The sequence below is a fragment of the Penaeus chinensis genome, chromosome 31 (genome assembly GCF_019202785.1).
Source record: "Penaeus chinensis breed Huanghai No. 1 chromosome 31, ASM1920278v2, whole genome shotgun sequence".
Classification (NCBI taxonomy): Eukaryota; Metazoa; Arthropoda; class Malacostraca; order Decapoda; family Penaeidae; genus Penaeus; species Penaeus chinensis.
In genome coordinates this window covers 28,511,331-28,526,330 of record NC_061849.1, presented here as the reverse complement: position 1 = coordinate 28,526,330, position 15,000 = coordinate 28,511,331, and the positions used below count along the sequence as shown (strand labels likewise).

Genomic DNA, 15,000 nt, shown 5'->3' with positions numbered 1-15,000 from the left:
TCATATTTATATTTATATTTATATTTATATATATATATATATATATATATATATATATTATGTTTGAATTATACATTTTTCTTTACCTGTTACATTTTCTATAATGGACTTGAATACCATCTTAGCACATTGAACTATGTAATATTTTTGTATATTTATATATGTAACACCCAACTTCATTTTTCATTATCTCATCTTTTACTTGCTTCTATATGAGAATGTCACACAATTCTGTATTAACTATGAACAATCCACTTCCAAATGGCTTTTGAAGATACTTTATATAAACATTCTACAATAAAATACTGATATATTTAAATTCATTCATACATTTAAGCTATAAATCAAAACTATTATGGGTATTTTAAAATCAATGGAGGCACTGTATCTGTATTTTAAAAAAATATATATATTTCACTGAGATCACTGCTCTCATTTTACTCCTCTCTTACTTTTACTGTGAATAGTAGAAACTGTTACTACACAACTCAAACTTGGTACTTCTTGCCATCTTATCTCAAGCTTATACTATTGAAATCTTCAAAAAAAAAAAAAAAAAAAAAAAGATTCTACACTCTAGCTATACTATGGCCTTTGCTCTTCATACTTAATACAACAAAGGCAAACAAACCTCAAAAAATATATCCTAATAACAGCTTCTTGACCCCCCATTAACTCCTTAGTGTAAAGTAAGAAATCAGTCCAAGCTCTATCTTGCTGACTATACATGCCAGTCACTTGGTGGCCTTCAGGGTGTAAAGCATGATAAGATTACTGCTGTCTTATTCTTAACAATTGCAGAATCCTTTACATTGTATTTTTTTTCTATCATTAATTTCTAGACTAAGAAAACACAGTGTCCTTAGATCACAAGTGACATAATATCAATATGGAAAATGGGGTTTGCTCTACCATTTATAAACCATAATATCAAAATAAAATCCCCATGACTTTAAACAATATATTAACATTGCCACTTTCTTTCTAAAACTCCAATTCTTGAAGCTGTTAGTCTTAGGAAATGTTTAAAACTATACAAGATTATTTTTTTCCTTTTCTTCTCATATTTATAGGAAATTTATACAGGGTCATATTTGAGCAAAAGTGACTATGTTCATATGTACAAATTATAGATTACAGAAATCAAAATATATGAATATCAAAGTATGTTGTGATCTTTTATTTAGCAATCCTTTAGTTATGAAACTTTTTTATTCAACAAACAATTATGAAAGGTCAAAAAATGACTTTCAGATACACCTTAGAAAATACCAAGCAAGTTAATCCTCAGCTTTCATATCTATGATCTACAATCAATCATTTCCAGTATACTAAAAAGAACAAGCTACCTCAAATCAAGGGGAAAAAAATCCTTGCATATCAATAGAAGCCTTTCCAGGGAAACATGTTTGGGTTATATTTGAATAAGAATGACTATATTCATAAACATATTCTGGGGATTATAGAAACTAAAATCTCTGACCCTTTAACTAAGAAATTACTTTATTCAGTAAACTACCTTGAGAGCTCAAATACTGACTGACAGACATAACTCAGATAACTTAAAGCTGTTAATCCCTGGCTTTCATAGCTAAATCTGCATTCAACTAACCCTTTTTAACAAACTGATGATAAGAACACCCAATCTTAGATCAATCTTAGAGACCTAGAAATATTCAAAATTCTAAGTATTTATCCATTTTCTAAAATCTGTGATAGATGAGGGAGTTGAAATCAAACCAACAGTAAATGACTTGCAAAATAGCTATACAAAAACAATGAATCAAAGTTTTATCTAAATTTCATGTACATAACAGAAGCCAGACAGAAGTACCAGTACAAGTGAACCGAGTAACTCCTTTCACATGTATGTTAAAGTTATCTCAAAGGTTTAGTCACTTACTCTCCCTTTCCAGCTCATACGAGTTGAAATTCTATTAAATCCTCAAGTGTGTGTGTTCTCATCTAATCACAGAATTTAATATTTATATTTCTTCTCAGAGTTACACATATGTGAATAAATATGCATAAGATTAATAGAATTAGGATATAATTGGAGTTAAACAAAATATCAAATAATTAAAAAGTAATTATAACACAGACATCAAAGAGAAACAAAATCAAAGCTGTAATACCTAAATCCAAACTTGATAAATAAAAGGAACCAAACCCTTTCCTAAATAGGCCTATAACCTCGTCAGGTGGTTCCTCACACCCGGTCTCTTTATTTACCTCTATCTTCCCTCTTTTTACCCTAAATGAAACCTTTCCAGGCAAATTACATACTTCTCATTACTAAAATAAACACGTCCAGTGTAAGAAAACACTGATATATAATTACTGGAAATAGTAATTCGCTTTTATTAATATAATGCAAATCCATGGTTGGGTTTTTGTACTAAGTGCCGAGACGTGATTTCCCTCTAAAAGCCCAGAGTAATAATATGTTTTCCCACATTAGCATCGAGATTGGTGTTTATCAGCTTGCTAATTAACGATCCGCAGTAATTTATGCAAAAGTAGCCCTATTTTACTCACAAATGCCAATAATAAGACGGAGCGCCGCATCGCGTCCTCGCACAGCCACGTCTGACCCAGGCTGATTGGAAAATGAAGACTTTTGGCAAACAACGATGCAAGTTACTTCTTGGTTATTTTCCTTGACTATTTTTCATTTTTCTTTCATATTTTTTGCGTGTAGTTATTTTATCATAGAGCTAAGAAAAGCCAGAGATAATCCAAAATTATTTGTAAATTCATATAGTTTGAGGGCATTCTAGGGAATTTCCCCTAATTGTTATTCACCCGGATCTTGGAATTACAGGTGTTTGAACAGGTTTTAAGGTGCTCTATAAACTTGTTTTCAAGGATACGATCCAAGTCGTTATAATATCTTTGTTCTTTAAGGAATCTAAAAATGCATAATACTGGGATTTGTTTCTTTTCTACACTGTGTTAGGAAATTCACCTCTTCATTCTATATGTTATGAGGATATGAAATACACTTGATTATCATCTGTTTGATCATATTCGTAATTAGGCTTCTAAAACCAATAATAACTCATAGAACATCTCTTCCAAGCGCGAAATCCAGCCCCAGAAACATCCCTGTAGCCCCTCAGGAGACAATTTTGTTCCCAGATTCCCCCCAAAACTGCCCTCAAATCCCCCAGATCTGACTCGAATCTCCCCCAGAGAGCGGCCGAATTTCCCCTGCATCTCTTATGTTTACTTGTGTCACAGAAACAGCTGGAGGCAGTAGAGAGCGACGCTGCCAATGCAATTTCCTCGGATTTTATCGTCGTTTATTCTTATTCTCCCTTCGTAAGCCGGGGGATTTACATGGCCACGTAATTGGGCTTTGTTATTTGTCTTTCATTCGCAAAAGGAGGGAGAATTTCGGCCGAAAATGGAGCCTGTGATGGTCCTGTCGCTCCTCTCCTTTGCCATGTTGGTTGGTTGTTACACAGCGGGTTCCATTCCTCTCGTCATGACCATGTCTGAGGTAGGTCAATTCCGGCTTTTATTGGAGGATTCAGCCGTCTTTTGTATGGTGAGGTGTATGGTGCGTGTAGTGTGATGGTGTGACAGTGTATCGTTCGTGGGAAATAAGGGGTTATGTTGACACCTTTATCACGCTCTTCAGTAACACACCGCGGCTCAAGGTCGTTATGTGCACCAAGTGGCAAAAAGTGAATTATTTTTCTATAGTATCAATTTTTATTTATTGTGGTTCGAAGTTGATATGTAATGTTAGTTTCCATTTTCTAAGAAAAGCATAGAAGTTAAATAAAAAGGAAATTATTGGAGTTGGAAACTGTGACAGATATACACAGCAAATTTTATGATTCTATCCTTAATGAGCCAGTATGCTAGAACATTTTTCAGAATAGCAAAGCTATAGATAAGTTTTTGGTATGGAAATGCTGCCAAACATGATAGGGGAAAGATTATTGTAATGTTTTCTGTGGCTGCATTCAAAAATTGACATCAAGTATCCTCAAATCATATCCGGTAGAGCAGAGAGAAGTGAAAGTTGTCAGTGTAAAATTTAAAATTATATGGAACTTGCATTGTGATAAGTTTGAAATTTCTTTATGATTAGAGTGTTATCTTGAATTGTCAGAACGACTGTGAGTTCTTAGTAGCACGGAAAAGAGACACTGTAGTTCCAGTTTCTTCCTAAAGCAATACAATTTACTCTTACTAATTGCTGTTACTAGATATTAAGGGGTGATATTAAAGTAGGACCACCTGATTTTTTTTTATTGAAGTCCAGTACATTATTTTGTTATATGCATCCTATTATTAGTATAACTATTATTCAGTTGACCCTGTCAGTTTGCATACTCTAGCTATAGTGCATCCAATTTCAGGAAAGAAGAAACAGATCAATCAAATAATTTGATACCCAGCACACTCTGGGTATCCTATACTAGATAAGATGAGTAAAGATACCTTGTACCAGAAAAGATCAAAACAGTGTAGCCAGAACTGGGATAGACCAAAATGGGATATCTCATACAAGCATAGATCTCTAGATCAAGTACCATGAGAAACATGCTGGAACCAAATAATAACAAATTAATATATGCATAGAATGCAAAAACTATTTAAAAAGCATACCACATACACATAATAGGGATGATCTTTGTTATTTCAATTTGTATTAAAGGCTAATGTGTGAGTGAGTAAGTGCGTGCGTATGCGTGTGTGTTAAATCATGTCTAATATTCAACATGAAATCAACATTGAATAGGAAAACAGAGTGACCTAAACAAATTTAGATAATGCCCAATACAATTGTATTTCCTTCCCATTTCTACTCCCTCTTAATGTTCACTTCAGTTGAACAAAGTCCCAAGCCTGCCTGATATTTAATTAATAGTGACATAAAGAAATTTGGAGGCTCATAGACAGTTGAGTACATTATTTATAAATTACAAATGTGCAAATTTTGGCATTTTAAGTATGAGATGATATTTCCTTTATAAAAAGGTTTGCTACCTATAACATTCAGGGTATCCTGTACTATGACCATTAACCCCTTCCTGACAGGTCACGTCTATAGACATGAAAAGAAACCGCTCGAAATGTGGCGTGTCGCTGTATGCCGTGGTGGTGCGCCAAAGCGCACCGAGCGTAGAGTTTTATTTTAGTTTTTTGCACCTATCACCAAGGGGTTAACCCAACACTGACAGGTGAAGAAAATAAATAAAAATTCTACACCATGGAAATGACTGGCAACAAGCAGACTTTGGGCACAGAAGTCTGCTACATCAAGCTGAACATCTCGCTCCAAGTGCTCTGGCGCATTGCCACAGCATACAGCTATACGCCACAGACTGAGCTGTTTGCTATGACACCACTAGGCATGACTCATCAGTATGGGGCTAAAAAGATACAGCGCCTTAAATGTAGCATACAAGTCTCTTATTAGTGTCATTGCCTTAACTTGTTGCTGCCGGGTGGCATGTATGTACATGCCATGGCATGCCTAGACTGTATTCCAGGAGGGAGGTACATTCATGACATGGTGTGCTGGTCCCGTTTTCCGGGGGCATGTATGGTCATGCCGCACATGCAATGGTGATGACACAATCCCCTGGCGCCCAGGCTACTGTGAATATAACCACCCAGCAGCATTGGGTTAAAAGTCATTGCAGACCAAAAGTGGATTAAGTTTACATTTCCCATGCTTCTCATTTTTCACTCAAGTGTCTGACTGTGCCAAAAGCATGGCTCAGTGATTATCATGAGTGGGTTAAAAAGATACAAAATGGACTGAACAGTTTTAGTTTCTTTACTTTAGCTCATTAGAACAAAATACCAAATACATTAAAATTTACATAAGTTACAGAAACAACATCTTGATAAAGTTGGCTCTCTGATATATGTAGATTAATTTAAACTATGTGTATATATATATATATATATATATATATATATATATATATATATATAATCCTGGAGTAGATAAAGAAGAGGAGTTATGGAAAGAAAGAAAATTGAAAAGGTACCATATTGTATAAAATTTCACTTTTTACAATGGCAGTTTAATTTAGTCTACTGTAACTTCAAGAAGTGTGTTTTAACTTCTATTTATACTCACAAATGTGAAAAATGTCAATACTTTTATGGAAGTGAAAGGCAAAGACTTTGGCTGTATGATATGCTATCAGAAGTTAGGGGGTCTCTTTAAACAAACGTCTTATCTTCTCCATACCTCTCTCCCTCTCTATCATCCTCTCTCAATCTCCCTTCTTCCTCCCCTTCCCTGCTTCCTTCCACCCTCCTACTGTCTCTCCTTTTCTTCCCCCTCTCTCTTTCCACTCCCCACTCCCTCTCCCATCCTCTTTCCATCTATATTTACTCTTTCTTTCTTTGTTTTTTGTGTTTCTAATGTCCACATAATATATATATATATATATATATATATATATATATATATATATATATATATATATATGTATATATATATAAATATATGTATATATATATAAATATATGTATAATTTGTTTTTAAGATAATTTTTCAGTATAGAGGATCAAATGAGGTGTTCCTTGTAATTATCAGTAAGTTTTAGTTTAGCCTCAGTGATCAGAAACCATGCATGTTTTGCTGCAAACTTATATGCGTAAATTTAAGTGTTAATAACCTTATATGAATGTGTTCATAAACAGTTGTACACATGAAGTTGGGTCTCTGTAAATTGCATGAATTTCTGTTCAATGTATTATTTCTTATGGTAGTTGATTTTTGTTTGTGGCAAAGAATAAGGTTAGGGATGTCTGTGAAGCAGACTCTTGTTTCTGGTTTGGATAATCCTTTTTGACTACCAAATAATCTATATTCAGTGTGGTTCTATGCACTATTATATCCAGCATTTCTTTAGCTATGCTTATAAACACATGAACTGATTTAGATGCAAACGGGCAGAATGATCTGACAGGAAGAGAGCAAAAGGTCTAAAAGTATAGAAGATACTGGTCCATGAATTAGAGATGTAGCTATTTACACCGCCTAGGGAGATGTAGGTGGTGTACATGCGATATAGAGACTGAAAGGTACTTAGTAGATTGATAAAGACTGAGAGACACAGAGAAGGAAAAAGTTAATAAGTCACTATCTGTTACAGGTAGATGCTCTAATATCCAGTAAATATCTTTATATGTGCCTGTGTGCTTTTGTGAGCATGCATTTACACCTGTATTGTATAATAAGGATGTCTACTAATAAATCTATCCTCTTGTAATTCCATATGAACATCTGCCTGTAGTATATTGTTAAATTTGAAGACAATTGCCTTTTGTTCTTACAGGACCGTATGGAGGTAGTGACGGTGTTGGGAGCCGGACTGCTTGTCGGCACTTCTCTCACTGTCATCATTCCTGAAGGAGTCAACACACTCTTCAGTATGGAAACAAGCACAAAAGGTATTTATTGCTTATTTCAATTTGTATGTTTGTGTGTTTGTGTGTTTGTGTGTGTGTGTGTGTGTGTGTGTGTGTGTGTGTGTGTGTGTGTGTGTGTGTGTGTGTGTGTGTGTGTGTGTGTGTGTGTGTGTGTGTGCATCTTTTCAGTCTATATGAAACTGCAAAAGTACCAATTACTGTAACCAGCAGTGCCTCTAGCAGTTCTTGTCAAGGAGAACCAAACAGTTGAAAATTATCACCAGATGGCACCAGTACCACTATAGAAATCTTTTTTTAAAATACATATCTCAACAACAGTAACAGTAATTTCTTCATGTATATGCACCGATTCTGGTGACCTGATCCAAATCCTTTATTCCAGGCAGTCACACTGAAGGCCACAGCCACACTGGTGAGGAGCAGGCGCACACAGAACCACACAACCTCATCGGACCACCCCTTGTCCTTGGGTTCCTGTTGATGTTGCTCATAGACCAGTGCTCAGGTGGCCATCGCAAAGCAGGTGATTTTTACTGGCTGCACATAGGAGTTGCTGCATGTTCTACAGCTGAAAGGAGGATTTCTAAGGATTAAATTCTGTTTATTCAGTTCAAGAGTATGTGTAAACAAATAGAATGCTGACTAACCCACTATTTTCAGTTATATTCCCATTTTCTGGCAATGAGAACAGTGGAAATAACCCAAAGATATTAGTAAAATTCTCTTCAGGTGTTCATTGTAGGTTTATAATGAGATATTTAACAAGAGGAATTTCCTTACATGACTTAGTTGTTGTTTTTTAATTGTCTATGTTGAACAGTACAGCAGTTTGATTTCATTTTCTTCTGTACTAATATAATATGGTATACACAGGTGATGCAGAGAATGGAGTTACCAAAGGAAGGAGAAGTTCACTTACAGCCACCTTAGGCTTAGTGGTACATGCTGCAGGTAAGATTACTGTAGCTTAGAACTTTTAATTCATTTTGAAATATGATCATTAACTAGCTTTAACCCCAAAGAAAAAAGGAAGGTTACTATAAACTCAGTGATTTGTATATAAACACGGTCAGAGATTGGGTGGGAGGGAGATAAGGAGATAGGGAATGAAGCAGATAAGAATAAGAGAGGGAGATAGGGGGGAAGAGGGGAAAATAGAGGGAGAGAGAATGATCTTTTATACAATTTGATAAAGATAGATTGTGAAAGAAAGACACCTCCAACAGAGACAAATATACTTTACTGCACCTTCACTTTCTAATGATAATTATGAGTTTACTTAGTCCAGGTATATGGAATGGTTCCTTGGTCAGTTATTGTCATATTAGTCTGGTGGTGTTCTCTCACTCACTGTTTGTTCTTGGTATTCTTTTCTTGTTTTTCCAAGAATATATTGTCAACTAGTAAATTGCACTCGTGGTGAATCTGGGTGCATCACAAACCGCATGTGGCTTGGGATCCAGGCAATAGGCTTACTTGAGTGTTGACTCTCTTGGGGGTGTGGCATATCAGCTTGGCCCACACCAATGCTCATGTGTGACACCATGACTCCTTGCCTCCTCTTTGCAAGGTATCATCTCAATAGATTGCAATAAAAATAAGTAACCTTTTAATATTTGTATCATTTTAAAAATATTTTGTATTATTCACTTTTCTGTAACACACCCTGTGTTGCCAGCCATGACGAGCATGAATAGGATCCTGAGCATGGGAATAGTGTCCTCCCTAGAGCCAGTACTCTTCCAATTATGGCTCATGGTTGGTTCATTCCACACTTGCTTAAAAGAGCCACTAAGTCTATTCTCCTTTCTTTGTGCACTCATGGCAAGTAATTTACATCACCCCCATCCTTCAGCCAAATTTTCTTGATGGTATATTCCTGTCAATTAATTTTGAGCCCAAAGACCAAAGTCATTTGGGTAGGGGAATTACAGTGAAATTTAGAATCTTAATAACAGGTGTTGCTCATTAAATCATGAATTTAATTATTTCAAGTCTTAAAGACAGCTCTTCTTTGCCAAGGGTGAATTTGGTCATTATTATTTGAAGAGTCTAATTCTATACAACTGTTGACCTTATAACACTGAGTGGGTTACCTTTTAATGTACTATTTTCTGTCATTGGTAATGTCTTGGGGACAAACCACTCACATAGCCTCTTTATTTGTGCCTTTGTTTTGTAGGTGCTTTGATAAGTATGTATGATTATTTTTTCTTTTTAGTACAATCATCAGTCATGTAGAACAAGAAACTTGGGTTGGCAAGCTGCACTCTGAAATATATATGCCTATATAGTATAACATCTAAAACACCTATCATGCTTGAAATTGCACCCTTCCCTCTTCTCCCCTTCCCTAGAGAGAGGGGGAGAGAGAGGAGGTGGGCGAGAGAAAATGATTAAGATAGGGATAATTTACAATAATGTAATAAGTAGGGATAGTTTACAATAATTTAATAAGTAGGGATAATTTAAAATAAGTTAAAAAGTAGGGATAATTTACAATAATGCAATAAGTTTTATCAAATTCATATACCATGTCTTGAAGTCAGGCTCAGGGTCAAACTCTATACACAACTATAAAAACACGGTATACGTTGAGTTAATAGCATAGTGAGGTATAATGATAATTTTTTCCAAGGTTTATGATGCCTAATCCCATGTTACTTCTTTTACAGCTCAAAGAATATCAAAGATTATTTTTACTATTTGATGTATGAATGTTGGATAGAAATTATGAAAGATAATATTGGTGATAAGAATTTTCACCAGACATAGTCTTTTTGTGCTCCAATATAATACCCAGAAAAAGGAGAACCTGCTGCCAGTATGTTAAATGATCATGAGAATTTAACTCACTGATTGACACAGGGAGAGCATGTATGAATGCATTCTACACTGTGTTTTTGTCTTAGTATTATTATACATAGATGGCTCCACAATCACTGTCATTAAGAAGGCATTTTCTACTTGACCTTTCCTGTTTACCTAATTTCTTGAATATAGGGAGAAGAGGGTTTTATTTTTGTTATCATTATTATTGTTGTTATCATTATTTTGATAGTAATAATTGTGATAATACTAACAATGTAAATAACAATAGTAACAGTAATAAGCACTTAAAGATGTAAAAAATGTCACAAAAATTCAATGAATGGGATAAACAGGTGAGTAGTAGCTGACTCTGGTGGCAAAGCACTTGTGGAGTCATCGATGTGTAAGAAGAATACTAAAAAAAATCAGGGTTATCATACACATGTAAAAGTACTTATAGTGTGAAGTATACAAAGTTAACCAATGTTCTGCAGTAAATAGGTGTAATAGATAAGTATAAATAGTGCCAGAGGGCTGCAGTACACTTTACTGCACAAAACATGTGATAGGGCTCAGAACTTCTGTTGTGTTCAAGCATTAGTAGATTAAAATGAGAAGAGAGATTGCTTAACATATTATCAATTTTCACATTGCAGCTGATGGCATAGCACTTGGGGCTGCAGTCTCATCATCACACACAGATGTTGAAATGATCGTGTTTTTCGCCATCATGCTACACAAGGTACACTTCTTGCTTTTAGGTTCATTTGTGATGTCTATTGAGTGATATAATCCTTAGGTAATTTCTTTAGAATGCTCTCATTTACATTACAAGCTACAAGTACAGATCCGAACAGCATTCATCCTGTGCTTCTTTTTTCTGGTTTATGTTGTCACTGTTATTATTTTTTGCAACAAAAATATAATTAACAGATTGTATCTATAAACAGGCTCCTGCAGCATTTGGGCTTGTGACCTTTTTGTTGCATGACGGACTAGAGAGAAATCAAATTCGGCGACACTTGCTTGTGTTTGCCCTTGCTGCCCCCATCGGTGCAGTGGTCACATATGTTGCAATTGTCCAGGTAAATATCCTGTCTGCTACCAGATTCTGTGGTAGCTTTAGCAGCTATGGAGTGGTGTTCTTTTTTTTTATGCTTTCTTTCTTTTCTTTTGTCCTGACAGATTAAATCTGTTAGTAAAATTTTGTATCTCTAAAAACCCATTCAAGAAAAAAAAGAGATCTGTTTCAGATGACAATGACTAAAATCTTTTCAGTATTCCAGAGAGTACTTAGTGCTTAATAACAGAAAAAACATAGATTTAATTATTTGATTTAATAATGATATCATAATAATGTTCATCAATGAAAATAAACTATGAGGACTTGTTAAATTTCCAGAGTGGCACCGAGTCCTTCTCATCATCCCACAGCACAGGCATCGCTATGCTCTTCAGTGCTGGGACCTTCCTTTATGTTGCCACAGTACATGTCCTGCCAGAGCTCACCAGCCACAGCCATGAGGGAGGAGGGGGAGGCAACCATTTCTCCCGCAAACAGTTGCTGGCCCTCATTTGTGGCTCCTTGCTGCCTCTGTTCCTCACATTTGGCCATCATCACTAGGCAGTTTGACTCCTTGCGTTATTCATCTTCATGGGCTTACCATATCTAATGTCTGAGGCGTCTTTCAGGTGATATTTGAATATTTGGAGTATTTTGGGCATTCCTGTACCTTTAAAACATGTTCTGTGGTGTGAAAGGATGTTGAAAGCCACCTTGGCGACACAGAGCTTCCTGTGCCAGTGATTGTATGTGGATTGAAAAAAGCAGTGCTGCTCATTTAAGACTAATGTTCATTAGTGAGCTGATCTTGTAGCAACACTGGCAAGAGAGACCCTTTGCAAGAACATTCCACTGTGTCGATGGACAGTCTTTTGTGTCGTAAGTTGGTACTTCTCCTATCCTTCTTTTGTCTATTCGGGTGCAAGCACTGATGTTTTGGTTACTTTTTAGATTATAGATAGAAAATTTTAGTGTTTTTAAGGAATATGCACAAGTCTTCTCTTCTTCCTTTTTTATAAAATTTATGGAAATAATAGATTTTGTTTATTAAACTGTCTTACAGTTTTTGTTGTTTATTAGTAATGGTGCCTCTTTACAACTACCAAGGGAACCATACATCCCCACATGAAAGGTTGTCAGACAGAGCAGTCATTTTTATCCCCATATTCAAGTAGTTATTGTCATACAGATACAAGCTGAAATATGATAGCTGGATGACTTTGCAGGTTTAATATATATATATGATTTATCTTCATCATGAGGATAAAACTGATTTAGAGATTTACCATTGTTGTATTTTTGAACTGAGGAACAGTTTTTATATATTGTGACACTACCATAAAGGCACAGGTTGTGAACGTAATGTAGTTAACCGCACTTTGAAATATAGTGAAATACTGCTCATTTTTATTACACATTTTAGAGATTATTTAGCTTTCACTATAATAGATATATGCAGTTAATTCAAGGATTAGTATTATTTAAAAAGGTTTTGCAATGAAATATAGCAGTTACTGCAACATTCAACATTCCTTAGAACAAAAGGGAAAGATACCCAAGATTTCCACTTCAGTTTTCCTCTTACTCTGCTGTCACAAGTGAATGATTTTTCTAATGCTCCATTAGGTTTACAGTACATTGCAAGATAATGGAAAGACAAAATGGGAACCAGACAGATACGTAGTTTTTCAAAAATTATATGTTCATATTTTCACATTGCAATATACCAGCATTAATGTATATATTATTATTATTATTATCATTATTATTATTATTATTATCATTATTATTATTATTATTATCATTATTATTATTATTATTATTATTATTATTGTTGTTGTTGTTGTGATTAGAATATTATTACTACTACTGCTATTATTGCTATTATTATTATTATTGCTATTATTATTATTATTATTATTATAATTATTATTATTATTGTTATTGTTATTATTATTGTTGATGTCAGTATTACTATTACTATTATTATTTATATTTTTCCTCATTATAATCAGCCCCAGAACCAGTGAAATTACAAATATTTTTAATGCTGTTATTAATCTAACAATTATCTATGTGATTATTATTATCATAACTTATAACAGTCATTGTATCATGCAGAACATTATTATCACCAACTTCACCATTATCACTACTGCCATTACCATTACCATTATTAGTTGTACTAATATCAAAATTATACTAACTGTAATTGCTGCATATTATTCATTGCTATACATATGTGACTGTGATACGTATATAGATGTTTGATTTTTTTTTTTTTTTTTGTCAGCAAAGCATAGAGTCCGACTCTTCTCGTGAAAATAGAAGTGTATGAAGTATAAATTGATAGAAACTGCCATGATTTTAATTAATGTATTTAGGTTGACTCCCAGTGGATCCTGTATCTTTTTGTAATTATTAAAGATTTATTATTATTCTGTTTTAGTTATTTTAATTGTTTTAATTATTTATTTTTATTCCAAATCAATGTTATTAATTTCCCCTTCTTATTTATATTGCCAGTTGAGCATTTGTATGAGTGTGTTGGAAATATAATGGTACTTTTGAAATACTCTCTTCTCTTACATTTTACTTTTGTGTTTGTATGGAATTTGGCATGTGTGTGTGTGTGTGTTTTTTTTTTTTTTTTTTTTTTTTTTTTTCAGGGAATTATTTGAGCCTCATAGTTTGTATATTTTTTGTCTTCCTTTACTGTAATTATCAGTGGATCAGTCCATAGAACTGACAGCTGAATGTAAATGCATTTCCAAGATCAAACATTTTGAATAATACTTTTTGGTCCATTTCTTTCTCCCTTCCAATAACTCTTAGGGTGCAGAGGATGAAGAGTGAACTATTCACGAAAAATGAAAGACTTGTTTATTATAGCCTGAAATGCTTAATCTACATTTGGTATTAGCTGTTGTTTTATATAGTGAACTGGAACACAAGTTACTTTGGTCAAAGCTCACTTGTTCTGTATAGTGAAAGTAAATGATACTACATATAAAATGACAGTCTAGAGGTAGCCTGTTTGCTAATGAAAGTAGCAAAACTCTGTAACTAAACTTATATATCATATTGCCAGAATACATGTGCTAATGTTATTCTATGTATCTATTCTATTATTTTATAGAATTTATTTAATCTTACATGTTTAGCTTATACAAATCTTCTCAAACACACACACACACACACACACACATAAGGCTTCTTTTTTTTTAACATTTCCAAAACCCCTAACACTTTGATACACTCTGAAACATGTTTACCCTTAACACGTACATTATTGGAACCTGTTGAAATATCTTTTAATTTTGTATCAAAGTGTTTGTCTTCAACTTGATACAGTTTGATATACTACAGCCAGCCATTTAGAGTGTGATTTTTTTCAGATAAATTTGAGAAAGTCTCAAATAATTTTTTTTTTTTTTTCATGACTTACAAATCACATCGTAAGTTTCTTAATAAAACTTTTTATTGTAAGGGTGAATAAAATGTTTCTATTCCGTTTTAGTAGTACATCAAATACATATTCACTCTATATGGGTAAGATTTGAAATCATTCAAGACAGTTGCTGGAACGAAATGGTAAGAATTTCCGTATCCGAGTCATATGATGGTATTGACTTCGGTGGGATGAATGTCTTCAAAATCATTCTGTACGTCTATGATATAACAATGCAGGCTCAAAAATATCAAAGAAA

The 15,000-nt window shown here is 34.1% G+C and overlaps 2 protein-coding genes across 2 annotated transcripts in view; one reads left to right on the top strand and one right to left on the bottom strand.

Moving 5' to 3' along the window:
* The window catches only part of LOC125041926 (protein disulfide-isomerase A5-like), a 27,305-nt gene extending 24,717 nt beyond the window's left edge, over positions 1 to 2,588 (bottom strand). Inside the window, exon 1 of the mRNA XM_047637328.1 lies at positions 2,539 to 2,588. Coding sequence (XP_047493284.1) covers positions 2,539 to 2,568 — 30 coding nt within the window. The 5' untranslated portion in view covers positions 2,569 to 2,588. The remainder of the gene's footprint in view (positions 1 to 2,538) is intronic.
* A 652-nt stretch (positions 2,589 to 3,240) lies between these two features.
* LOC125041978 (zinc transporter ZIP9-like) lies at positions 3,241 to 12,357 on the top strand. The gene is made up of 7 exons (XM_047637425.1): positions 3,241 to 3,505; positions 7,323 to 7,437; positions 7,799 to 7,939; positions 8,290 to 8,367; positions 10,884 to 10,969; positions 11,178 to 11,312; positions 11,630 to 12,357. The coding sequence occupies exons 1-7, from the start codon at positions 3,410 to 3,412 to the stop codon at positions 11,849 to 11,851; spliced, it is 873 nt and encodes a 290-aa protein (XP_047493381.1). The 5' UTR covers positions 3,241 to 3,409; the 3' UTR covers positions 11,852 to 12,357.
* The last annotated feature ends 2,643 nt before the right edge of the window (positions 12,358 to 15,000 follow it).